The 25,473-nt window shown below is 49.6% G+C and overlaps 1 protein-coding gene across 7 annotated transcripts in view; it reads left to right on the forward strand.

Moving 5' to 3' along the window:
* The window catches only part of CAMK2B (calcium/calmodulin dependent protein kinase II beta), a 100,453-nt gene that overhangs the window by 17,350 nt on the left and 57,630 nt on the right, over window positions 1-25,473 (forward strand). For all 7 annotated transcript variants that reach the window (XM_063084418.1, XM_063084422.1, XM_063084413.1 and 4 more), the window contains exon 2: window positions 19,197-19,291. In XM_063084418.1, the coding sequence (XP_062940488.1) occupies window positions 19,197-19,291 (95 nt within the window). The remainder of the gene's footprint in view (window positions 1-19,196; window positions 19,292-25,473) is intronic.

Here is a 25,473-nt window from a genome sequence, read left to right on the forward strand (position 1 = left end):
AGGCCGGGCCAGGCCTAGGGACATGCCAGGTTCTCCTGGACTTTGGTGGCCAGGCCTGATCTGCTGGTTGTACCCTGGCCTGGTGTGTGGAGGAGGTGTGGGGCATGGCGGGCTCCATTGTGCTGCTGGAATGGTCCTGCCCTGTTGTCTTTATTTCTGTACTTATTCTGGTTTTACTTAATGCCATCCCACCACTGGGGTTATCTCCATGGCTTCTAGGAGGGGTATGGCCCAGTGCGGGGTCACTGGAGATAGACCTTTGTTGCTGGAGATTCCTGGAGAATATGGTTTTCCTGAAACAGGGAGATAGAGAGACAGATGGGCACACACACGCACAGGCACAGGGACAGAGAGGGTGGACAGAGGAAAGGGAGCATGAGCGAGAACTGAGCAGAAGTCTGGGACTGGGGAATTCCCACAGAGGCTGCATGAGACAGGCTGGATTTGGGGGAATCCGTGCCCAGGTCAGTGTGGCTTTCAGAGCCCTCTGCAGGGCCTGTTCCCCCAACAGGCCCTCTCCTCAGCAAAGGCACTCACCCCTCTTCTCTGTGGTCCCAGTGAGACTCGAGAATGACAGCCCTAAGGAGGCCTCTGTCCTGATCGGGTCTCCTCCACCCACCCCCAACTTCTCTCAGGGGCTTTAATTAGGGTATTTGGGGTGTGCGAGGGAGGCCACGTCATCCCCCTTTGTAGTCCCCTCTCTAGGAGTGTGTGCCCTGGGAAATGTCAAGTGACTGGGGTAGGACCTCTGCTTGGTGGTATTTGCCCATTTCCATGGTGTAAAGACGCCCGCCATGGCCAATAGCAGGCTGCCAACATGACAGCAACTGGCTGGTAAAATTCCAGGAAATGTGACAGCTGGTTCTCTAGCTGGTAAGAGTTGGCTTGACACCCCACTGCCTCGGTTGCAGCCCCACTGGCCAGGCCCCAGAGCCCCTGCTCCCCAAAGCCCCCACTGCCGAGGCTGCTGCCAGGGCGGCCCCTCTGTCCCTCCCTTCTTGCTCTCTGCCCGGCTTCAGTCCGTGCTTCATTCTTCTCTCGCCCCACAGGAGTGCACCATCCATTCCCCCAGGACATTGTTCTGAGCCTCCAAAGGGCACCTGCAGGTGACACATGCAGGGAAGGCCATGTCTGGTTAGAGCCCTGCCTCCACACCACGGGACTGTGACCTCGCAGGGCATTTGGTGTCCACCCCTGCCTGGGAAATGGGGAGTGGAACCCCCACCCCTCACAGGGTCTTGAGAGCCCAGGGAGGGGACACCTGTACGCTGGGGAGGGCCATGCACATGTGGTGTTACACCAGCATCTCTCCTGGGTGTTGACAGGTCTGGGGATGGTCTTGTCACGCAGCTCAGGGCTGTGACATTAGAGGCCTGAAGCACTGCTTCCCAATGCCATGCAGGGTCCTGTGTCACACTCAAGTTTTGTTTCACTGTATCTGATATATTGGTATTTTCCTTATGGTGTATGCTTTTCAGTGTTGGTTTTGAAAATCCTTCCCTATACAGGTGTCATTATGGTAGGTTTTTTTTCTCTTTATATTTAAAAAAAAAAAATTAACGGACTTCATTTTTAGGGCAGTTGTCTTTTGTTTGTTTTGTTTTGTTTTGAAAAAGATGACCGGTAAGGGAATCTTAACACTTGACTTGGTGGTGTCAGCACCGCGCTCTCCCAAGTGAGCCACGGGCTGGCCCTTAGGGCAGTTTTATGTTTACAGGAAAAATGGTCAGAAACTATATAGAGAAAAAAAAAAAAAAGAAACTATATAGAGTTCCCACCTACCCCTTCACCACCTCCCACCACAAGTTTCCCCTGTTGTTATCATCTTGTATTCCTGTGGTACGTTTGTTACAATCGATGGACCAATATTGATATATTATTATCAGTTGAAGCCCATACCTCCATTAGAGCTCACTCTTGGTGTTGAACATTGTATTGATTTGAACAAATGTCTAGTGATGTGTGTCCGCCACTATAGTATCATATGGAATAGTGTCCATGCCTTAAAAATCCTCTGTGCTCGGCCTATTCTCCCTCCCTCCCCACTAACCCCCGGCAACCATTGATCTTTTTAATGTCTCCATAGTTTTGCCTCTTCCAGAATGTTGGGGAGTTGGAGTCATACAGTGTGCAGTCTTTTCAGATCAGCTTCTTTCACAGCAGTATGCATTTAAGATTCTTCCGTGTCTTTTCATGGCTTGATGGCTCATTTCTTTTTAGCCAAATAGTATTTCATTGTCCGGATGTACCACAATTTATTAATTCACTTACTGAAGGACATCTTGGTTGCTTCCAAATTTTTGCAATTATTAATAAAGCTGCTATAAGCATCCGTGAGCAGATTTTGTGTGTGGACATGAGTTTTCAGCTCCTTTGGGTAAATACCAAGGAGCATGATTGCTGGATTGTATGGTAAGATTGTATTTAGTTTTGAAAGAAACTGCCGAACTGTCTTCCGAGGTGGCTGGACCACTTTCCGTTCCCACCAGCCGTGAATGAGAATTCCTGTTCCACATCCTCACCGCATCAGGTGTTGTCAGGGTTCTGGACTTCGGTCATTCTAATAGGTGTAGAATGATATCTCTTTTTTGTTTTGATTTGCAATTCTCTAATGACATATGATGTCAAACATCTTTTCATATGCTTGTTAGCCATCTGTATACCTTCTTGGTGAGGTGTGTGTTCAGATCTTTTGTCCATTTTTAAATTGGATTGTTTTTGTATTACTGAGTTTTAAGAGTTCTTTGTGTACTGGAAACCAGTCCTTTACCAGATATGTGTTTTTCAAATATTTTCTTCCCTTCTGTTGTGGCTTGTCTTTTCACTCTCTTAACAGTGTTTTTTTGCAGAATAAAACTTTTAAATTTTGATTAAGTCCAACTTATCAATTTGTTCTTTCATGGGTCATACTGTATTTAAGAAATTATCTCCAAACCTAAGGTCATCTAGATTTTCTATATTATTTTTTAGGAGTTTTGCAGTTTTACATGTTACATTGAGGTCTATGGTCCATTTTGAGTTAATTTTTGTGAAAGCTGTAAGATCTGTGTCTAGACTTTTTTTTTTTTTTTTTTTTGCGTCTGGATATCCAGTTGTTCCAACACTATTCTTGAAAAGACTATCCTTTCTCTATCTAGTCTCCAAAGACTTCAGATTTTGTTCTTCTCCTTTTATATTGTGTTGGTTTTTCTTTATCTTTGCCTTCCCATGTAAACTTTAGAATAAGTTTTTTAATGTACATAAAATGGCTTTCTGGGATGTTGATTGTGATTGTATTGAATGTATACATCAAGTTGGGAAGAACTGACATATTGACAATAGTGAGTCTTCTTACCCATGAACAAGGGAATATCTCTCCATTTATTTAGTTCTTTAGTATCTTTCACCGGAGTTTTATAGTTTTCTTCATATAGAACTTGTACACATTTTGTTAGATTTATACCTAAGTGTTTCACTTTTTGGGGTGCTAATGGAAATGGTATTGTGTTTTAATTTCAAGTTCCAGTTGTTCATTGGTGGTATATAAGAAAGCAATTGACTTTTGCAGATTAATTTTGTATCCTGCAACCTTGCTATAACCACTTATTAATTTCAGGATTTTTTTTTTTTTGGTCAGTTCTTTGGGATTTTCTACATAGACATGTCATTTGAGAGCAAAGTTTTATTTCTTCTTTACCAATCTGTACACCTTTTCCTATTGCATGAGCTAGGGCTTCCAGTAAGATGTTGAATAGCAGTCGTGAAAGGGGATATCCTTGCTTTGTTCCTGATCTTAGTGGGAAAATATCTAGTTTTTTAGCAGTAGGTGTGTTGTAAACTCTAGGTCTTCTGTAGGTGCTTTCTTATCAAGTTGAGGAAGTTCCCCTCTATTCCTAGTTGCTCAGAGTTTTTAGTCATGAAGGGTGTTGGATTTTGTCAAATGCTTTTTTCTGCATCTATTGACATGATCATATAGTTTTTCTTCTTTGGTCTATTGATGTGATAGGTTGCATTAATTGATTTTTGAATGTTGAACTAGCTTTGCATACCCGGGATAAATTCCATTTGGTCATGGTATATAATTCTTTTTATATCATTGTATTCAATTTGTTGAATTTTGTTTGTTTGCTTTGCATCAGTGTTTGTGAGAGGTATCGGTCTGTAGATTTCCTTTCTTGTAATGTCTGTCTAGTTTTGGTATGAGGGCAATGCTGGCCTCATAGAATGAGTTAGGAAGTGTTTCCTTTGCTTTTTTTCTTAGTTAACCTAGCTAGCAGTTTTTAAAATTTTATTGCTCTTTAAAAAAAAAAAACAGCTTTTGGCTTTGTTGATTTTCTATATTGATTTCCTGTTTGCAATTTCATTGATTTCTGCTTTAGTTTTTATTATTTCTTTTCTTCTGCTTACCATGGATTTAATTTGCTCTTATTTAAAGTTTCTTAGGGTGAAAGTTTAGATTACTGATTTTAGTGTTTCTTTTCTTCTAATATATGCATTCGATACTACAAATTTTCCTCTAAGGACAACTTTTGCTGCATTCCACAAATTTTAATAAGTTGTATTTTTGTTTTCATTTAGTACAAAATAGCTCAGTTGGTTAGAGCACAACCTTGTAATACCATGGTCAAGGGTTCAGATCTCCGTACTGGCCAGCTGCAAAATAAATAAATAAATAGACAGATAGATAGATAGATAGATAGATAGATAAAAGGAGAGCAAGCGAGAAGGTTAGCTCTCTCTTGCTTGTGCCATTCAGTACAAAATATTTTTATATTTCCCTTGAGACTTTCTCTTTGATCCATGTGTTATTTAGAAGTGTGGTGTTTAATATCCATGTATTTTGGGCTTTCCTTGCTATCTTTCTGTTATTGCTTTCTAGTTCAATTCCATTGTAGTCTGTGAGCATACTTTGTATGGTTGCTATTATTTTAAATTTGTTCAGGTGGGTTTATGGCCCAGACGGTGGTCTACCTTTGTGAATGTTCTATATGAGATTGAGAAGAATGTGTATTCCACTGTTATTTGATGAAGTGGTCTATAGATGTCCATGAGATCCAGTTGATTGATGGTGCTATTGAGTTCAACTATGTCTTTCTTAATTTTCTCTCTGCTGGATTTGTCCATTTCTGATAAAGGGCTATTAGAGTCTCAACTATTTCTCCTTGAAATTCCATCAGTTTTTGCCTCACATATTTTAATGCTCTGTTGTTAGGTACATACAAATTTAGGATGGTTATGATTTCTTGGGAAATTGACTCCTTTGTCATTATGTAATGCCCTTCCTTATCAGATGACAGTTTCCCCTGTTTTTAAATGTGTTTTGTCTGAAATTAATATAGCTACTGCAGCTTTATTTTAGTTAATTTTAGTATGGTATATGTCTCCCCATTTATTTACTTTTTAAAATTGTAGTAAAATGTACATAACATAAAATTTCCCATTTTAACCATTAAAAAAAATCATAACTAACACTTGTTGAGTGTTTGCTATACTCATACACCAGACTATGTATTGTTTTTTGACTTATACAAAAGCTCTAAGAGGTACTATTATCATCTCCATTTACAGATGAGGAATTTCCTTGGGATCACACAGTTAGTAAATGGCAGAGTCCAGAAATGGACAAAGAATTGTGAATTGCAAGCTATTGATCCTACAAGCTATTGTTTTTTCTAATTTATATGAATAGTTTACTCATTTATATTCTGATTTTGCTAATCAAAATTATTCTTTTCCTTTGTTTATTTTTAATTTTTATGTTGTGAAATATATGCATAACAAAAAACTTACCATTTTAACCATTTTAAGTGTACAGTTAAGTGGCATTAAATACATTCACACTGTTAGCTACCATCACCACCATCTGTGTCCAGAACTTTTTCATCTTCCCCAACTAAAACTAATGATACCTGTTAAACAGTAACTTCCCATTCTCTCCTGCCCCCAGTCCCTGATAACCTCTATTCTACTTTCTTTCTATGAATTTACCTATTTTAAGTACCTCATATAAGAGGAATCATACAGTATTTGTCCTTTGTGACTGGCTTATTTCACTTAGCATAACATCTTAAAAGTTTATCCTTGTTGTACTATGTATCAGAATTTCCTCTCTTTTCAAGGCTGAATAATATTCCAATGTATGTATGTACCACATTTGTTTATCCATTCTTTTGTCCATGGACACATGGGTTGCATCTACCTTTTGGCTATGGTCAATGATGCATCTATGAATATTGGTATACGAGAATCTATTTCAGTCCCTGCTTTCAATTCTTTTGGCTACAACTACAGTGGAATTGCTGGATCATATGATAATTCCATCTTAAACTTTTCGAGGAACTGCCAAACTGTTTTTCACAATGGCTGCCCATGTTACGCTCCCATGAGCATTTCACAAGTGTTCCAATTTCCCTACATCCTCACCAACACTTGTTATTTTCAGTTTTTTTTAAAAAGTTAAAAGTTTTTTATACTAGTCATCCTAATGGATATGAAGTGGTATTTCACCATGGTTTTGATTTGAGTTCCCTGATGGCTGTGATATTGAGCATCTTTTCATGTGCTTACTGTCCATTTCCATATCTTCTTTGGAGAAAGATCTATTCAAGTTCTTTGCTCATATTTTAAATTGGCTTGTTTGACTTTGAGGAGTTTTCCTATATTTATTCCTTATCAGATATATGAATTGCAAATATTTTCTCCCATTCTGTGGGTTGCTTTTTTACTCTCTTGATAGTGTCCTTTGATGCACAGAAGTTTTATATTTTGGTGAATTACAGTTTATCTATTTTTTCTTTTGTTGCCTGCATTTTTGGTGTCACATCCAAGAAAGCATTGCCAAATCCAATGTAATGAAGATCTCCACCTGTGTTTTCTCTTAAGTGTTTTATACTTTTAGTTGCTAAACTTAGGTCTTTGATTCATTTTGAGTTAATTTTTGTATATGGTGTAAGATAAGGGTCTAACTTCATTCTTTTGTTTGCACGTGGAGGTGCAGTTTTCCCAGTACCACTTGTTGAAAAGACTGTTCTTTCCCCCATTTGGGCACCCTTGTTGAAAATCAATGGACTGTATATGGTAGGATTTATTTCTGGGATATCAATTTTATTTCATTTGTCTATATGTCTGTCCTTATGCTAGTACCACACTGTTTTGATTACTGTAGCTTTGTAGTAAGTTTAGAAACCAGTAAATGTGAGTCTTCCAACTTTGTTCTTTTTCAAGATTGTTTTGGTTACTTGGTGTCGCTGGAGGAGATTTCACATGAATTTTAGGATAGGATTTTCTATTTCTGGGAAAAAAAAAAGCCATTGGGGTATTGATACAAATTGCATTGAATCTAGATAGTTTTGAGTAGTATTCAAAATATATAAACTTTACTCTTAATCTATTTGTGTCTTTATATTAAAGTGGGTTTCTTGTAGACAACATATAGTTAGGTCTTTTTTTTTTTTTTAATCCAATCTGACAGTCTCTGTCTTTTCAGTGGTGTATTTAGACCCATTGATATTTAAAGTGACTATTGGTATAGTTGGATCAATAGCTACCATATTCGTTACTGGTTCTGTTTGTTCTCTTCTTCCACTTTCTTTTTTTGTCTTCCATTCTTTTTCTGCCTTCATGGTTTAATTGAGCATTTTATATGATTCCATATTCTCTCTTCTCCCTCAGCATACCAACTATACTTCTTTTTCTTTCTTCCTTTCCTTTTTATTTTTAAAAAATTTTTTAGGGGTTGCCCTAGAGTTTGTAATATGCATATACAACTAATCCAAGTCCACTCTTAAATAATACTCTACCATTTCATGGGTAGTGAAGCAATGCAAGTACTTTGTAGCAGGGTTTTTTCTAATCCCTCCCTTCTATCCCTTGTACTGCTGCTTCTTTTCACTTATCCATAAGCTGTAATCAGCAAATACATTATACATTATCTGTTAGATCAATTAAGAGTAAAGATTTTACTCTTTAGAAAAAAAGATTTTATATTATCTTCACTTATTCCTTCTCTAGCTCTCTTCCTTTCTTTATGTAGATCCAAGATCTGACCTATGTCACCTTCTTTCTGAAGAATTTCTTTTAACATTTCTTGCAAGGCAGGTCTGCTGGTGACCAATTCTCTCAATTTGTTTGAGAACATCTTTTTTTCTTCTTTATTTGTGAAGGATGATTTCTCTGCATACAAGATTCTAGGTTGGTGCTTCTTTTCTATCAACACTTTTGAATATTTTATTCCACTCTCTTCTTGCTTTCATGGTTTCTGAGGAGAAGTCTGATGTAATTCTTATCTTTGTCCCTCTATAGGTAAAGTGTTTTTTCTTTTGGCTTCTTTCAAGATTTTCTTTGTCTTCGATTTTTTCTTCAATTTGAATATGATATGTCTAGGTATACATTTGGAGATATTTATTCTACTTGGTATTCTCTGATCTTCCTGGATCTGAAGTTTGGTGCCTGTCTTCAATAATGACTGAGAATTGGAAAATTCTCAGTTATTGTTATTTCAAATATTTCTTTCTCTCTTTCTTTTCTTTCTTTCTCTCCTCCTCTCCTCTCTTTCTCTCTTTCTTTCTTTATCTTTCTTTCTTTCTTTTCTCCCCTCTCTCCTTCTGGTAGCCCTATTACATGTATGTTACAACTTTTGTAATTTTCCCATACTAGGATATTTTGTTTTGTCTTTTTCATTCTTTTTTTCTTTTTAGTTTGTAAGTATCTATGGATGTTTCTTCAAGCTCACTGGTTCTTTCTTCAGTTGTGCCCCGTACATTGATCAGCTCATCAAAGACATTCATTTTTGTTACAGAATTGTTGATTTTCAGTTTATTCCACTTTTTTCTGTGAGGACAGGAGTGGTGACTTCCAAGCTCCTCACATACTGGACCAGAAAATGTTTTAAGCTTTGCTTTTCACATTTAGGTCATTAAAAAAAAATCTATCCAGAACTTAGTTTTCAGTGTGGTTTAAAGTAGGCACCAGTTATTCTAACACATCATCAACCCTTCATGGTACATATCATTAAACCCATTTTGCAGATGGTCACTAAGTTGCAAGTCCAGAGTTCACCCTGGTCCTCCTGATTCAAAGCCTCCCATCTTTCTACTCTGTCTTTGGCTACTCTGAGTCCAGAATCACGGGCCTTGATCATCTTCCCTTGACTTCCTGTGTCCCGGGTGAGGCAGAGTGCAGTGCCACTGGGCTGGATGCTAAGCCCCATCTGCTGGCCATCACCTCCATCTGCATCTGACTCCTTTCTCCTGGGGATCCAAGGGTGCACTGCCCTGGTGTCCTGGGAGGACCCTTTAGGATCCTGGAGAGGCCATCACCCCTGCACCATTGCCATATGACACCATACTGTATACAAATTACTCATGGCCAGGGTGCTGAGGAGGGAGGGGTACACGCCTGGGCACTCTTTGGGGAGTGTGAAGAGATGTGTGCATCCTCCTGTTCCAGTAGAGGAGGGGCACCTACAGTAGAGAAGGTAGTCTTGGGCAGGTTTGAGTTCTGTCTGGCAGTTTCCCACTGGTGGGCACTTCACTGTGTAAGCTCCAAATGTTGAAGTCAAAGGCAGATCCCCGGATTGCCTGGTCTGTGAAAGGAGATGAGGAGCAGAGGGCCAGGAGGTGGGATTCGCACAGGTCAGGAGGGATGGAACCAAGCCTAGAAGACTAGCCTTTTAATATGTGAGTCTTTCTAGACCAGGGATAGAGATCCCATGATGTGCGACCTGCAGTTCTCTTCCAGCACCCAGGGCAGACACCGCTAGTCAATCACCGTGTGTGTGCGCCGTGCCCCAGTGCTCTGTCCATTCCGAATACCTTCTGCACACCTGTCCTGGGCTATCACTGGCACAGAGGAGGGTGCAGTCAGTGCCTGGTGACCAATGACCTGTTTTCGTAGCCCTTATGCTACCCGCACCTGTGTCCTTGTCCCCAGTGTCCTGCCTGCCCCTCCTGTCTCCCGTCGAGAAGCAGATGGAGGCCTCTGGTGTGAGCCTGTGGGGCTGGGGGTTTTCGGTGGCCCAGGAATAGAGGCAGAGCACATTCTGGAGAGGGGTCAGCCAGGCGTGCAGGATGCTGGGCAGGAAGAGCAAGGGGCCCTCAGGAACCTGGCAGACCCCACCTGTCCCCAGGCTGGTGCCCACCGCTTCACTCCCATCGCTGCCTCCAGCCCTCCAGGGGGTCCCCGCTGTGGCAGGGAGGGTGGTGGGTTTGGGCATTATGAAAGGTGAGGCCCATGAGGTTGACATCAAACACAGTGTCACGGAAATGGGTCACAAACCCATGCAAACTCCATCTGGCTGCATGACAGTGACGGCGACCACATTAATTTATGTGAAAATGTGAAGGGGCACCACGCATAGTCATGTTTGTGTAAGCCTCCCTAGGGTGCACAGGACATTGCATCATAAGCGTATCAGGTTAGGAGGCAGCTTGTGCTCTGCTCACAGCATTGTCAAAAATGTACAGAAAAGTGGCCTCTGAGTGTGCTTCCTTGACATGGCGTCGGGGGGCGCGTGCAGAATGGTGCTGCGGTCCTGGCGGCTGGGGGTTGCAGTACTGAAGCCAGTGGTCTCCTGTCCTGTGTGCCTGGGGAGGGACTGCTGGGAGGGGGCTCTGGTCACCAGGAGGCCGGGGGTGGCCCTGCCTTGTCAAGGAGGGCAGAGAGAAGGGGGTCCTCCGCGGGGTTTCCTCACTCTAAGGTGCACCCACAAAGACTCCAAGGGCAGCAGCTGCTGTTTTGGGGTGGAGCCGTTCTGTTTGGGTGTGTCCTGGGGAGTGGGCTGTGGACATTTCGGCATTTCGGTCTGGCCTCACCATGTGTTTCTTTGTTAATATGTTCATTCCTTCAAAAACATCTTCTGTGGGTGTCAGTGGGTCACATGGGGTTTCAGAAAGGGGTAGGCATTGAGTCCTAAGAATAGAAGCCCCCACTTCCCCAGCTCCTCACCGTCTGGAGCCTTTTCTGAATAAAGATTTTTGTGGTCAAATAGGTTAGGGAAAGGCTGCACCTCTTACTTGCAACTTGGAGATTCACAGTACGGATTACAAGATTAAAGACCCTGACAAATCCTGCAGTGTAAAAAAAAAAAAAGAGGAAAGGAAGCACTGTTTACCCAACTGGTTCCTAAACGTCTTTGCCACACAACTCCTTTAGTACCCAACATCTGTTACTTGGGGAATGCTTGCCTATTACACACAGTGGCAGACTCTACAAGGCAGAAGTGGGGGTCAGCATGCATTATGGGATGAACTGTGACCACCCCCAAATTCATATGCTAAAGTCCTAACCCCTAGTACCTCAGAATATACTTTATTTGGAAATAGGGTAGTTGGAGAAGCAATTAGTCAAGTTAGGATGAGGTCATACTGGAGATATGACTGGTGTCCTTATAAAAAGGGAAAATTCGGACACAGACACACAGAGAGCGGACACTATGTGATCACGAAGGCAGACAGAGATTAGAGTGATGCTTCTACCAGCCAAGGAACACCAAGGGTTGCCAGCACCACCAGAATCCAGGAGAGAGGACCGAAACAGATTCTCTCTCCCAGCCTCGGAAAGAATCAGTGCTGCCGATACCCTGATCTCTGACTTCTGGCCTCCAGACTGTGAGAAAGTAATTTCTGTTGTTTAAGCCACCCAGTTTGTGGTCTTTTGTTTCTGCAGCCTGAGCAGACTGATGAAGCATGGATAAGTTACTACCTCCGCTTCTTGCCAGGTTCAGCATTTGGGGCCGGGGAGCCCCTGGGCCGGGAGCAGGAGGGAGCCTTGGCGAACTTTTCCAGGGGTCCAAGGAGGGACCTCACAAAGGCCAGCCTTGGAGCATGGGGCAGTGACTTTCCATTGCTGGTGGTATATATTGTTGTAAAAATCACCCAGCAATTGTACCTTTGGAAATGAACTCTATGGAAATAACTGGAATGCTCACGACAGGCTGCTTCTGAGAAGGGAATTGGAAACATCCCAAATGCCTGCCAACTTTTTGTTTTAGTGCTCAGCCATCCGTGGCACGTCGACTTGCCAGAATGTTCTCTACTGTTCAGATGAGTATGTGATCGTGGTCAAAATGTGGGATTCGTGTGTAAAGTGATGTTAGATATAAAAGGCGAAATATACAAAATAGAAACTTGCCTACAGCTGAAGCTTGGGCTTAGATGCTGGCAGACCAAGGGAAGTTTGGTGCCCATAGACAGAACTTAAGGCTGATCAGCGCTTGTCTCCGGCAAGGCTACCTCATGCCCAGATTTTAGAACCCAGGATGGCTGGGCCCTGGCAAGGGTGGACAGATGCAACCGGGTGAGCTCAGCTAGTGCCTGTGGACCATCTTGGGTGGGTGAGGGGCAGACCCCGCCTCCCTGTGTGACACCTGCTCCAGTCCTGGGGCGCCAGGGAGGCTGGGGAGGGAGGGGCATCCTTAGGACAGGCATTTGTGGCACAGCAGCGCACAGCTGTCAGATCATGCTGTTGAAGATTTGTTAACGTTGTGGGGAAATACTGAGAGGGAAAAGCAGAAAAGAGAGACAAGAGGCTCCTGAACGTGCAAGAAGACACCTCCCGATGGTGTGGAGCTGCACACCTGCACAAATAAAAGCGTCAGTGGGGCTCTGCCAACAGTGTAGAGGGTTATGATTGGATTTCAACCTGTTCTTTAAACTGTCTTGTTTACTCTATCGTGAACATTGTAAACATAATAATATGAAAACATAATCCATCTACTGTAAGCATGGATTATGTTTCTGTATTATTATCAGCAGAAAAATACATGAAAGAAAAAAATACCCACAACAATCACAGCACTGTTTCATCCCGTTTCCACCAAATCGCTTAGGTCAAGATTAAAATATAAAAGGACTTTGCCTCCTTCACTCCCAAGAGCTCATTTTAATCAAAGGTAGGAAATGTGTTTTTTAAGCTAACATGCAAATAAATAGCAAATTGATTTAGTTTCAAAAAGAAAAAAACCCCTAAGGGCCCTCGATGTGGTCAGTGGGCCCATATGTGTTGGCCTGCCCTGGCCCCTGGCCCTGGGCCCTGCTTGGTGGAGTCCACTGGGGATGACCAGGTGGGAGAAGGGACGTAGATGGCCTTAGGCTGGTTTCAGAACAGCCGTTTATTAATTTACAGCAGGAAATAAAACTGCCAGCCTGCCGAGTGCTCCTGTTGCCCGCTCAGCCTATTCCAGAAGGATCTGCGTGGGAGGATGCTGGGGGGGCTGTGTTTGTCACTGGAGAGGTGGCACCCTGCCTGTGCAGGGGGTGGGGGGGCGGCTCACATAGAAAACCCAAATGGGAAATTTCGATTTGCAAAAGAGGTCAACAGGGGATGGATCTTTTGCTCTTACTCAAGGTTCCTGGGCTGCTTTCAGCTCTATAATTTAAGAACCCTCTGGAATTGCTGGTGGACTTCCTGTAGACTGAAGATGTCCCTGACATGGGCCCTCAGCTGTCACCATTGTTGGGAGTCTGAGGGGTTATCTCAAGCCCATGCTGGACTGTCAGAGTTAGTAGAAAATGCACGTGTGTGTGTGAGAGAGAGAGAGAGAGAAAGAGAGAGAGAGAGAGATGCACCTTGCCACTGCGTTGTTAAGCAACCAAACACATTTGTGGTTGAGGGTGGAAGAGTCCGGTTGGCAGGTTTAGTTTTGCAAATAGTGGGAAGCCAGCACTGTGAGGCCAGAGAGGACCCTGGGCAAGCTGTGGAGGTCCGGGCAGAGGCAGGAAAGCCCTGAGTGTGGGCGGCACAGGACCCAGTGCCCAGAGAGGAAACCGGAGGTGCAGACGGGGCCTGAGGAGGCAGAGAGAGGTGCAGGGGAGAAGCTGCCGCTCTGAGATTTCCACCCTGGAGACAGAATCCAAGTGCTGACTCTGCCAGCACCCTATGGCCTGCTGTGGGACCTCAGGCATACAGGACCCCCACCCCCGATGCCTGGTCCCACCCACACCATCCTGGGAGCAGAACCACATTGCCAGCTGCTCTGGAGCCAGCACTGTTTTGTGGCTTTTGCACATGCCACCTCGTTTCATTCACACATGGTTGAGGAAGTGGAGGACGATCGTTGTCACCCCTCACTGACAGGAGTCACCAGTCTTGATGATACATCTGGAGTGGGCCCCTGAGCAGGGTCTGCAGTGGCCACGCGGGACAGGCATCAGGATGGAGGGTCCCAACTGCTCTCCTTGGTGTCATTACCGGGCATCTTAGCTGGCACGCCAAGAGCCAGAAGTCACGGTAACTCCATCTTCACCAATGAGAGTGGGCATGAGAGGGTCCGTGTGGGGCTGTTCGGCAGCCCCCATTGTGGGCACAGAGTGAGGCTCTGACCTTACCACAAACGTCAGCCCAGCAATGGCCACGCTGCTCACGGACCATCTCCCCCCATCCTGCCCCAGCTCCCAGTGGCGGGGACAAGATGGCAGGGCCAGCCTAGGCAGCTGGAGCGGCAGTGGTACGACCAGCAAGGCCTGGTGGAGAGTGGGGTGGGCCACAAAGCCACATGTGGCAAGGAGCTCACGGGGGCCGGTAGGAGCCACGGATGATCAGCAACAGATAGCAGGTTCCAGGTGGTGGCTGGTACGAAGGGGCAGGTGCCTGGGGGCAGCTCAGAGCTGGGGCTGGCGGGAAACTTGGGGCCAGATTCTGCCCTGAGAGGGCAGCAGAGCCAGGGACAGGGCTGTTGTGGGTGTGAGGGGGTGCTGGCCTCGGACCTTCCCTCACTTTCACCATCCCCAGCAGTGCTGCACATGCCGCAGGTGCCCGCGCGGCCCCCAGGCAGCTCGTGGGAAGCGGGCCGCGCAGTTCCAGGGCTCCGTTCCCGCACAGAATTAATTCTTCCCTTCTCTCTCAGGACCTGTTTCCCTGGTACTGCTGAATGAAACTGTGTTCTGAGCCTTCAGCAAGGCAAGGACTCAAAGAGTATTTTCTTGTTTTAATTAGCTTTATTTGATTTTAAAAGCCCTGTAACGTGCTTGGTGTCCAGGGGCCTCATGATCCGAACAAGTTATTCCAATCACTTTCAGCTGAGTTCAGTAGCAGGCAACCTTGAGGTTCAAACTCGGTTCATGGCCAGGCTCCAGCACAAACGTGACCTGGGACCCCAGGGCCTGCCTGCTGCCTCCTGCCTGCCCCTCAGTGCTGGGCGGGTCTCACCGCAGGGCGGGCGGGTGGCCAGTCTGCATGCTGTCCAAGGTGTTCTTCCTGGAGCCGGGGCATGGATTTGCCACGGTCTGCCCATCTGTGCTTCTGGATAAGCAGAGAGGGGTTCGAGCCCATCCCTGTGCTGGGGGGTCCTCCAGACCCTGTGCATGAAGGGTGCCCTTCCACCCACAGGCCCTGGACACTTTGGCAGGGCCCCACTCCTATCAGGTGGCTTTTAGGTCAGTTTTTATTCCTGTGGCATGGGCTGGGCACTGGGCCTGACGCCAGGATCCAGAGTACAGGACACAGCTCCTGCTCCTAGAGAGCCACGGGGGGTTAGAGGAGAGAGGAAGAAATGGACAGATAAATAATTGTAATGAAGGTGTGAACTGACCTGAGATACATGCAAGGTGTGATATTCAGAGGAGACTGAACTGACTTCCTGTGGGAGCTGGGAATGGAAGGAGCTGTTTGAATTGGGACTTGAAGGATGCTTAGAAGTTGGCCTGTGGCAGCAGGGGTAGGCTTATGGTACAGACCAGGGACCTTTGTGTTGTTTCTCAATGATTATAAATTCTGGCAGGCAGGTGCTGTGAGTCCCGAGGGAGGATAGTGACAGTGTTGGCCTCCCTGTTCTTGGAGATGTCCCAGATATTGGGGCCCCCAGCACATGGCCCGCATGGCACATGCTAAACATGTTTGTGGCTACTTCTTGAAGGGCTGGCGCTTCCAGGGGGCTTTCTGTGACAGATCAGCCTCCGGCAAGTGGCAGAGCCACCAGGGAAGAGGGGGCAGGCAGTGATGGTTCTGCCACTGCCACCCGAGCGCCCCAGGGAGATGGCAGGGGAGGGGGATGTAGCCTTTATGGGGAGGAGCTTGTTTCAGGGTTTCAGGGTGGGTCTTCCAGAGAAGTGGCAGATAGCTGGGGTGGGGCCTTAAAGAACGTGAGGGCAAAGAGGAGGGAGAGAGAGATTGGTCCAGGGCCGGAGCAGGGCTGGCTATAGAGGGATAGAAGAGAGAGCCAGGGAGCTGGGTGCAGAGAGCTGTGGCCATCGTGGGGGCCCAGTGCTCCTGCCCACTCACCATTGCCAGCCACCTGCTCCTTCTGGGGGTATCTAAGCACTGGGAATGGGACCCTGACCTCTCTTCCCAAGGATACCCTCTGCCCCACCTGCAGGCTTTGTCCACCTGTGGGCTTTTCCTATTAAGTGCCTGCTGGATGCCAGGTGCCGTGCCTGCCACCCTCCCTGTCAGCAGGTGGGCAGCATGGTGCCCCCCGCACCCGACTCATCACCAGACTCCCCAAGCACCTCCCTCGTTCCCACAAGCAGCGGTGCCTGGCCCCTGCTCACCTGGCCTCTTGCCTGTTGCACGTATCTTCCTTCCCTCCTTGTCTTGATCGCCAACTGTCCCAGACCCAGCCTGATGGTGCAAGAGCTGCTCTGGAGCCTTCTGCAGGGGAACAGGGTGGGGGGGGTCTGACCTGGGGAGGGGAGAAGGGGCTGCCTGGGGCAGTCCCTGACCTATCATCTGCTATCAGGCTGTTGGTTATTTTATGTGTGGAGACCCTGGTGCTGGGGGACAGTTGTGGCTCACTACCGTCTCCTCATGTGCACACCCTAGTCTGGACAGCAGCTGGGAGCCCTCTCTGCTGGGGGGGAAGGGGTATGAGGCTCTCCTCCCTGCTCCAGGGACAGGCTCACCCACAGCCGGCAGGGCACCTGGCACCGTCTGCTTGCCACAGACGTGCAGTCTGGCTGTCTGAACTTCCCACTGAGGGTCAGCCCTGCACCACAAGATCGGGTCCTGGCGCAGAAAAGCCTGGAGTCCCCGCTTCCCTCAGGACCTGGCCCCGACTTGCAGCCAAGGCAGTGCTGCGGGCACTGTGCCCTTCAGGGGCAGGAGCAGGACAGATGGCCACTCAGGGCCCATGGAGGGAAGCTCTGAGCTCTCCTGAGCAAGAAGTGGATGAGATTGGCTTGGGCAGACAGCTACGCAGCCCGTGGGAGGCCCTCCTCATCCATTATATGGATGGGGAAACTGAGGCCCAGAGAGCTACGTTGCCCTGTGCAACCAGGAAGTGACAGGCAAGGACTGAAACCAGACCAGGCTCAAAACCCGTGGTCTTCTGCTCACCACATTGTCTCCCACGCCAACATCACTTGTTAAAAACAATAATCCTGGGCCGAGCCCGTGGCGCACTCGGTAGAGTGCTGCGCTGGGAGCGTGGCGACGCTCCCGCCGCGGGTTCGGATCCTATATAGGAATGGCTGGTGCACTCACTGGCTGAGTGCCGGTCACGAAAAAAAAAAAAAAAAAAACAATAATCCTTTCCTTAGATTTCTTTTCTTAAAAATTTTTTTTGAGAATGTAAGCGATGCACACAGTGAAAAGATCCAATGGAACAAGAGGATGCGGTGTGACTACTGTGCCCCCCTCTCCTGGTGCTCCTGGGACAGCCGCTGTCCCCGCTCACGGTTTGCTTCAGCAGCTCAGTGGCTGCCCAAGCACAGTCATTGATCATGATGATCTGAGTCACTAAGAAAATGTTCAGATAGACTTAGTGTAATTATTTATTTTTTCCAAGCAAGTAAATAGTACGTTTTTACAAAGATTTCTCTCAAAGGACTTAAGCAAAAAAAAAAAAAAAAAAAAAGCGTTCACTATCTAAGATGCTACTTTTCCGTCATGCGGAGCCCTTGGCTTGGACACTGTCTTGGTTTCTGAGGCTATCCTGGCCAAGGAGGCTGCACAGGTTGTGTTCTGAGTGAGGGGCCTGTTCCTGCAGATGGAGGGCTGGGCACTCTGGGGGTGCGGAGACAGAGCAGGGTCACGCATGGTCAGGGCTCATATGGCACATGCTCAGCCTGGTCCTAGGCTTCCTCCTGTCCCCCTTTCTCCCATCCCTGGCCTGAGGGTCTACTTGTGTCCTGCCTGCATGCACACCATTCCTGCAACATGCCCTGCCCCACCCCAAGTCTCCCATGCTGGGTTTTATGTTCTTAGAAAATGATCTGAAATCAAATTAAATCAAGTTAAATCAATGGTGGTAATAAGTCAAGTACCCAGAGCACCTTCCAATGGGCAGCGGCGCCCTCCCTCGCTTCCTTCCCTACCCACCCTGGCCCACCCTGGCCTCGCTGGGCTCCATTGCTCTGTGGCAGCCACTCTGGGTCTCTGGGAGGTGTGGACTCTCTTAGGGGCTTTCTGGTGCTGCGGCCGGAGCTCCTCTGTGGGTTGGTGTTTGTGGGCAGTGTTCAGGGCCTCTCTTGATGGCCTCAGAAACTATGACCCACATTCCCAGACTCAAATTCTTCCTTGTCTCTTGGGCTCCAGATCATGGTTTGCATCCTCTGCCATCCCCCGCGCCCCACCGCCCCCGTTCTCTCAGAAGCACTGACATCTTCAGGCTGTCACGTGTGAACGAATGTTCCTTTGGCCCCCATCCAGGCCTCCATGGCTTCTGCTGTAATGGTGGGACAGTGGAGAATCTTGGGGGACCCTCTCCTCCAGCTTTGTGATTTAATGATATGGTGCTTCTTTCTCCCTCCAAAACCTTCAATGAGTCACCGTCCCCATGTCCGACCGTACCAATTCCCCATAAATCCGTCCTCTGGAGCTGGGCCTCCTGGACGGTGTGGTTTTATTTCCCTCGGCGTGAGTGAGGGGTGTTCACTAGGGTCTCATGGACTTGGTAGAAAGCACCTGAGGGTGTGTGCTGAAAGGCTGCTGGGTGGATCCTTTGTCCAGCTGACCCACAAGGACTCAGAGGCCCAGGGGTCCCACTGGAGCTGAATGAGCCCACTGGCTTCCCTCCCAAGGGCACGACTGAGCCTTGCCCTCTCCACAGCCCCCGCAGGGCGTGCGTTTGTCTGCAGGGCTCTGCCAGCTGTCGGGAAGTGGGGCCTGAGAGTGGTGTGGGAGGGGCACCCGCTCTCTCTCGCAGATCTCCGAATCACTGGCTGTGGGCCCAAGGCCTGGCCGGTAGCTGGATGCTGAGCGTTTATGGGGAGATTAATTGGCCTTCTCTCTTTCTCCCTGTCTGTCTCTGTCTCTGTCTCTTGCTCCTCCACTTTCCTCCCCAGGGGGGCTTTCTCTGTGGTCCGACGCTGCGTCAAGCTCTGCACCGGCCATGAGTATGCAGCCAAGATCATCAACACCAAGAAGCTGTCGGCCAGAGGTAGGGCACAGGGAGTGTCCGGCATGGCAGTGGTTGGGGTGGGACAGGGGCTTGGGGGGGTCAGGCCCTGCAGACTGGGCCTCAGGTCCCTCCCAGGGTCTGTGGGCTCGTGGCCTCCCCTGCCAGTGGCTCCATGCACGTGGAGTGGGTTCATGGATTGGAGGCTGCTGTAGGTGGTGCTGGGGTGTCATGGCCTTGAAGGCATGTCTGGCCCAGTGAGGTGGGGCGGGGGGGGGGGCAAGGGACCCAGGAACACACCTTGCTGTCTGGTTTGGGTGTTTACAAGCCCCCACATTGCCCCAACTCCCCAGTCTGTTGGTGCCTCCAGAGCTGGACGGGGAGAGGTTCGTGGTGGCCAGGCTTCCATGGTGGTCAGGTGCTGTCATCTGCCACAGGAGAACTCAAGGACTCAGGGGCTCTGGGTGACCGGGCAATGCTGCAGTTGGCTGCTGATGGCAGAGTCCTGGTGCTATGGCTGACCAGGAGCATGACCGGGCAGTTCCCTCCCTAACCGAGCCCAAGTCTTGCGCGACGGGGATGGGGCTTTGTGGACACGTGGGGCGTGTGTGAGGAGGTGCCTTCCATTGTGCTGGCCACAGTGGTCTGGCTCTCTGGGAGCTGGATGCCACGGTGGAGCAGACAGATGGCTGCCCTCATGGGTGTGTGTCCTGTGGGATCTCCCTGTCCTCATGGGGTCTCCCTATCCTCGTGGGGTCTGTGTCCTGTGGAGTGTCCCTGTCCTCTTGGGGTCTGTGTTGTGTGGGGTCTCCCTGCCCTTGTGGGGTCTGTATCTTGTGGGTGTGCTGATAACAAAGCCAGAAGTCAGTATACAGCAAGTTCAATGGTGATGGGCAGAGGCCACCAAGCTAAGCCCCTGTTGCGGCTCTCCTCCCCCACTCCCCTTCTAGAGCACCGCCCACAGCCCTGACTAGCACCTGGGCACAAATCTGAGCTAATTGGGGACCAAAGAGGCCCTGATGTGTCCAGCCCTGTCTGCGGGATGCTGTTGGGCTGAATCTGAGCAGAGACAGGGCCTCCTCTGGGCCGGCGGGTGGGCGGTGAGAGCCGCCTGCTGTCTGCTGGGTCTACATTTTACCATCCAGCCGTGCGCAGGGCAGACAGCTGAGCCCGCCCCTTGTGCAATTTATTGAGTTGTGTGTAGGTGTTGTTTGAGTGCCTGCTGTGTGCCAGGTCATCAGGGCTCAGCAGAGGGTTTCTTCTTCTGGGGGCATTGTCTGAGACCAGGTGGAGGGTGGGGGACAGGGGCACTCCTGTCTCAGCTCTCATCTGCCTCCCTGTTGCTGGACCACGAGGGGCTCTGCACAGGGCCACCTGCCATTGGTTGGCTCTGCTGGCCTCTGCTGGGCCTGGCTTGTGGTGGGGTGGGTGGGCCAGGTGGTAGTCTAGGGCCTGGGGCAGCGAGCTTATGTTTCCTTTGTCAAGACACAGACTAGCCTGGTGCCAGCTGTGCTCGGGGTTACCCATGGCCGGTGCCTGTGGCCAGTTCCCATGCTGTGGGCCTCCAGGTGACATCCCTGAGGCCTGGACATTCCCTGCCTTCCACAGGGTGCCATGTAGAGATCTGTGAAGCGAAATGGCCTTGGAGCATGTGCACACAAGCATGTGTCTGTGCATGTGCATGTGTGACTATGTGTGCTCATGTGCATGCACATGAGTGTGTGCATGCATACAGGTGAGTGTATGGGTGTGTCCCTTGATTGTGCTTCCAGAGTGGGGCACTAGGACAGTTGAGCTTTGACTAGTCCAGGCTGAGCAAGGACACTGAAAAGTCCTCCTGGTTTCTGCTTGGGAAGATGCTTTGGACACCCTAGGGCCCTGGAGTGAGACGAGTGGGGGTCCTGGAGGTCACCCCTGGCCAGGAGGGCAGTGTGGGCAGAGGAGAGGACCACATGCTCTGAGGGTCAGCTTTGATGGGCTCGGGGACATTTGGCCAAGAGGGTGGGAGGAGGAGTGAGTGACCTCTACAGCCGGGATTTCAGGCCGGACTCAGGAGAGACATCCAGGAAGACTCGGGGACCAAGTCGTGTGGTGGGGGTAGGAGGGGACACAAGCCTGAGTGCAGTATTGTGGGTGGGACCAAGGTTGGTTGGGGTGCTGGGGACAGATGTCACCAGGGGCAGGGAGCCGCTGGCTGCTGTGGGGCGTGGCCAGGGTCCAGGGGTCTCTACTGGGAGCACAGACTCTGGAATGAGCTACCATGTAAGGAACACAGGATTGAGATCAGCCTTGTGCTCTCTGATTGTGTGCCTCTGGGGGATGGGGTCAGTGTGGTTGTCTGTGATGATTGAGTTGTACCCCTCGCCATCCAGGGGCCATTGCTGGCTTGAGCCCTACGCACGGGGATGGACAAGCATGGGCCATGGAGCCTGTGTCCCTCCTGGTCCCAGGGAGCAGCTCATGCATCCCATGGCTCCTGCACTGTGGACAATGTCCCACCTGTGGGCAGGGCATGTGTGACCCAAGGAGGCAGCTCTCTCCTGGGTCATGGTCAGCAGAACCTGCCTGGCCTTGGGGGTGGGGCCAGGGTGGGGAGCGTCACCTGCACCAACATCATGGACAGAAGATGGGAAGCTGCAGGACCACGCTGAGGTCTCTGTCTAGGAGGGTCCTGAGTGACCGGGTCTGTCCCAGGTTAGTCATGGCCATGGCACAACCCATGGTGTGGTGGTGTGGGTGCCTCCCGCTGCCAAGAGTGACCTTGCAGAGTCTCATGTTGAGTCCCAGGACCCTGCTCCAGATTTTGGGCCATGTGTGGGAGCCCTGGGCCCCTCTGGACACCAAATGCCCATGGTATCCCCTGCACTTGGCTGTCTTGGGGTCCATGTGGGCTGCGGGGGCATCTCCTCCATTTGCTTCCCAAGCTCAGGTGCCCCAGTGCTGGTGGCATGGCTCTGTGTGGACTCTGCAGCCTCACCTTCATCTCTTTTCTTTTCTTTTTTTTTTTTGGTGGCTGGCCAGTACAGGGATCTGAACCCTCAGCCTTGGTGTCATACACCACACTCTAATGAACCAAGCTAACTGTCAGCCCCTCTCACCTTCATTTCTGAGCTGTGGAAGCTGGACCCTGAGCTCTGGTGCTACCAGCACAGCCCCTTCTCTACCAGGCCTGGACTGGGACCCAAGGAGATGCCAGGCCAAGGTCAGGTCTCTCAGCTACATGGTGGTGATAATAATATTAATATTAACACTTACTGAGCGCTTGCTGTATGCACTGCTCCAGAACTCAGGAAGCTTCTGTGTTCCCTGACAGTCAGTGGTCAGCATGGAAGCCCTGCAGCTGTGAACTGTCTGGGGAGGTCCCACACCACACAGGCGGGTTCCCTAAGGCAGGAAGAACATGAGCCTTGAAACCCAGGAGCCTCCCAGGCATCCCCTTCACCCCCTGCCCTCTCCTGGATTTTGTGGTTGGCTTTCCTGCGCCTTTTCTACTGCTTTGCCATGGTGGAGTTTCAGTCCACCTTCATTTGAGCCCGAAAGTGGAGTCACGCTGCCAGCGTGGCCTGCCCTGTGCTCGGAGTGATGTTCTGGGTGCATCCGTGGGATGGATTCGTTCCTGTGGGATGGATTTGTTCCTGCTGCTGGGTGATGTTCTGCTGAATGGAAGCTGCTATTTTTCCAGCTCCGTGCTAACTCCTGACGATGTTAGCAGACCCGCTGAAATCCAGCACATGAGAGATGCTCCATAAGACATGGGAATGAATTCAGTTTGGCAAAATGTCACTTTCCAGTCAACTTAGTATTTTAAAAGCCTGTCCCAATTTATTAGCATAGGCAACCAGAATCCATAAATGGCTTGTACCCCTGCTTCTCCATTTGTCCCTGAAGGACAGCAGCTGCCTGACCCACCTTGGGTCCTCGCTGGGATCTCCAGAAGCCCTGTCCACCCAGGCCTGCATGCACTGGGGCCTCAGAGTACCACCCCCATGCCCCTTTCTGCACAGATGAAGCCACCTGGGCATCCCCTCCCTTCCTGGACACCAACCCATACTGGTGGTCCTGTGCAGGACACCGTCTGCTGCCAGGCTCTCCTTTGGAGTCACTTCATCCCTGCTAGCTTCTCCTGGGCCGAAGGACCATGTGTCATGTCAGACCCAGGGCTTCCTGGCTCCCCCTACCCCCCATACAGTCTTATTCCATGGGCTTGTGTGAGGCTATGGGAGGAGGGGAGAGGGCCCACCTCAGATATGCCCTAGACATAGACTCTCACCCTGGTACCTGATGGATTCACACTGAGGACACAGAAAATATACCCTGAAATAAGCAACTACAACCCCGTGTGCTGGGTGGGAGAATGGGGGAGGGGTGCTGGGGGGTTGGAGAAAGTCACCCCAAAAGTTGTGTTGACGGGGTCTTGAAGGATGAGTAGGAGCTTGTTAGGCTCAAGCAGAAAACCAGTTGGGTATGTTTCCGTGGAGTTAGGCAGCTCCTCTAAGTTAACCTCACATCCCCTATTTATAGCTTCAAAGCGCTTTACAAGTCGGAGGATTAAGAGTAGTAGAAAACTGAAATCTCAGGCATGTTCTGGCTCCTTTGTCCTCCCCTGACCACCACCCTGCAATCTGCCTCCAATCTGGGGCCCCTGAACTGCCCAGCCCTGCCATTTTCTTGAACATTTTTTTTTTCCTGTTTAGCTTTTTATTATGAAAAAGATCACCCAATTGGGTCACCTGCCCCTGTCACCTCAGCCCTGCTCCAGGGCAGTGTCCATAGCAGGGTCTCAGAACTCCTGGCCGCCAGGGAACCCAGCGAGTGGCCAGCCCGTCTCCTTGGGTTGAAACCTGGGACTCTAGGAGATGACCAGAGCTGGCTTTGCCTTGAGTACTGTGGGCATTGCCTTGGTTTTCCCTTCTACTAACCCAGCCTGCCCCCGGGGTTGGCAGTGACTGTGTGGTGCTGGGCAGTCGGAGACACCACAGTGGGAGCACACCGTGGTACCTCCTTCCGCAGACAGGTTCCTGTGTTCACCACCCACCTCAGTCTGGGGCTCTATGTCCTGTGCCCTCTGTAGGCTGGGCTGCTTCCCCCATGCAGGGATCAAGGGCTCCTCTGACCCTCCCTAGACCCTTGGGCTTTCTTGACTGGAGCGATCTCGGGACCTACTCAGAACTTCACCGTGAGGCACCTCCCGGTGAACGCCTAGCCCCAGCTCTGATGGTCTGGCTGTCTGACCTCAGCCAGCTTACCTGGCCACCCTACACCTCGGTTTCCCCAGCTGTATATTGGGGATAAAAGTAGTGTCTACCTCAGAGGGACATTGTGAGGACTGGAGGAGGTGTGAGTGCCGTGCCTGGCAGGCCCCAGTTCCACTCCTCTCCACCTCGCTGACCCCTCCCTGGCCAAATGGCCGGCACCCTGCGTGGACGCCCCTATAGCTTTCTGGTGCTGTCTGCCCAGCCTGCAGGCCCCAGGGCCCCCTCCTCCATAAGGCTATCCTGGATCCTCCCGCCTGGAGCTCCCCTGGCCCCGTGGCAGTGGCCCATGGGCTTTCCTCTAGTGACCACGTGCTCCTTGAGGGCGAAGGCAGCTGGTTCAGCCGGCTCCCTCCCACCCCAGCCAGAGCCTGTGATCCAAGGATCCAGGGGCAGTGGGGGCTCCTCTGAATGGCCTCCCCACTGCTATTCTGAGAGGAGGGGGATGGGGTGGCCCAGAGAAGAGGGGCTGGAGGGAGCCGACATCCCGTGCTGGGCCCAGAGGCTGCCCGCGGCCTTCACCTTCATTCCTTATTTGAGTCCAGCACCAAGATGGAGGGGCAGGCTCGCTCACTCCTCGGTGTCCCCACCCCAGAATTCTTTGGGATGTGCTGTGTCCCCACACCTGCTGCTGTGCAGGACTGTCCAGGGCCAAGGGGAGACAGCCTTGGTCCTGGGAGGCTCTCCGTGAGCAGAAGCCCAAGAAGCAGCAGGTAGTGTGAGCCTACGGGGAGGAGGAAGCCGGCCCTGCGCTCGGGAAAACTAAGGCCACCCCGGAGCTGCGAGCACTTGGGCCACGGGGACACTGCAGGATCACACCCAGCTTATGCCAAACGCCATCACAGTGAGATTTTTAAAATTTAATAATTAAATAGAAAATTGTGAGACATTCAAAGTCTGTGAATATACTGAATAATTAGAGATTATTAAACAATTGTTAACAAAAGCAGTTAGAGGAAAATTAATTGACTG

Source organism: Cynocephalus volans, chromosome 2 (genome assembly GCF_027409185.1).
Source record: "Cynocephalus volans isolate mCynVol1 chromosome 2, mCynVol1.pri, whole genome shotgun sequence".
In the NCBI taxonomy this organism is placed as follows: Eukaryota; Metazoa; Chordata; class Mammalia; order Dermoptera; family Cynocephalidae; genus Cynocephalus; species Cynocephalus volans.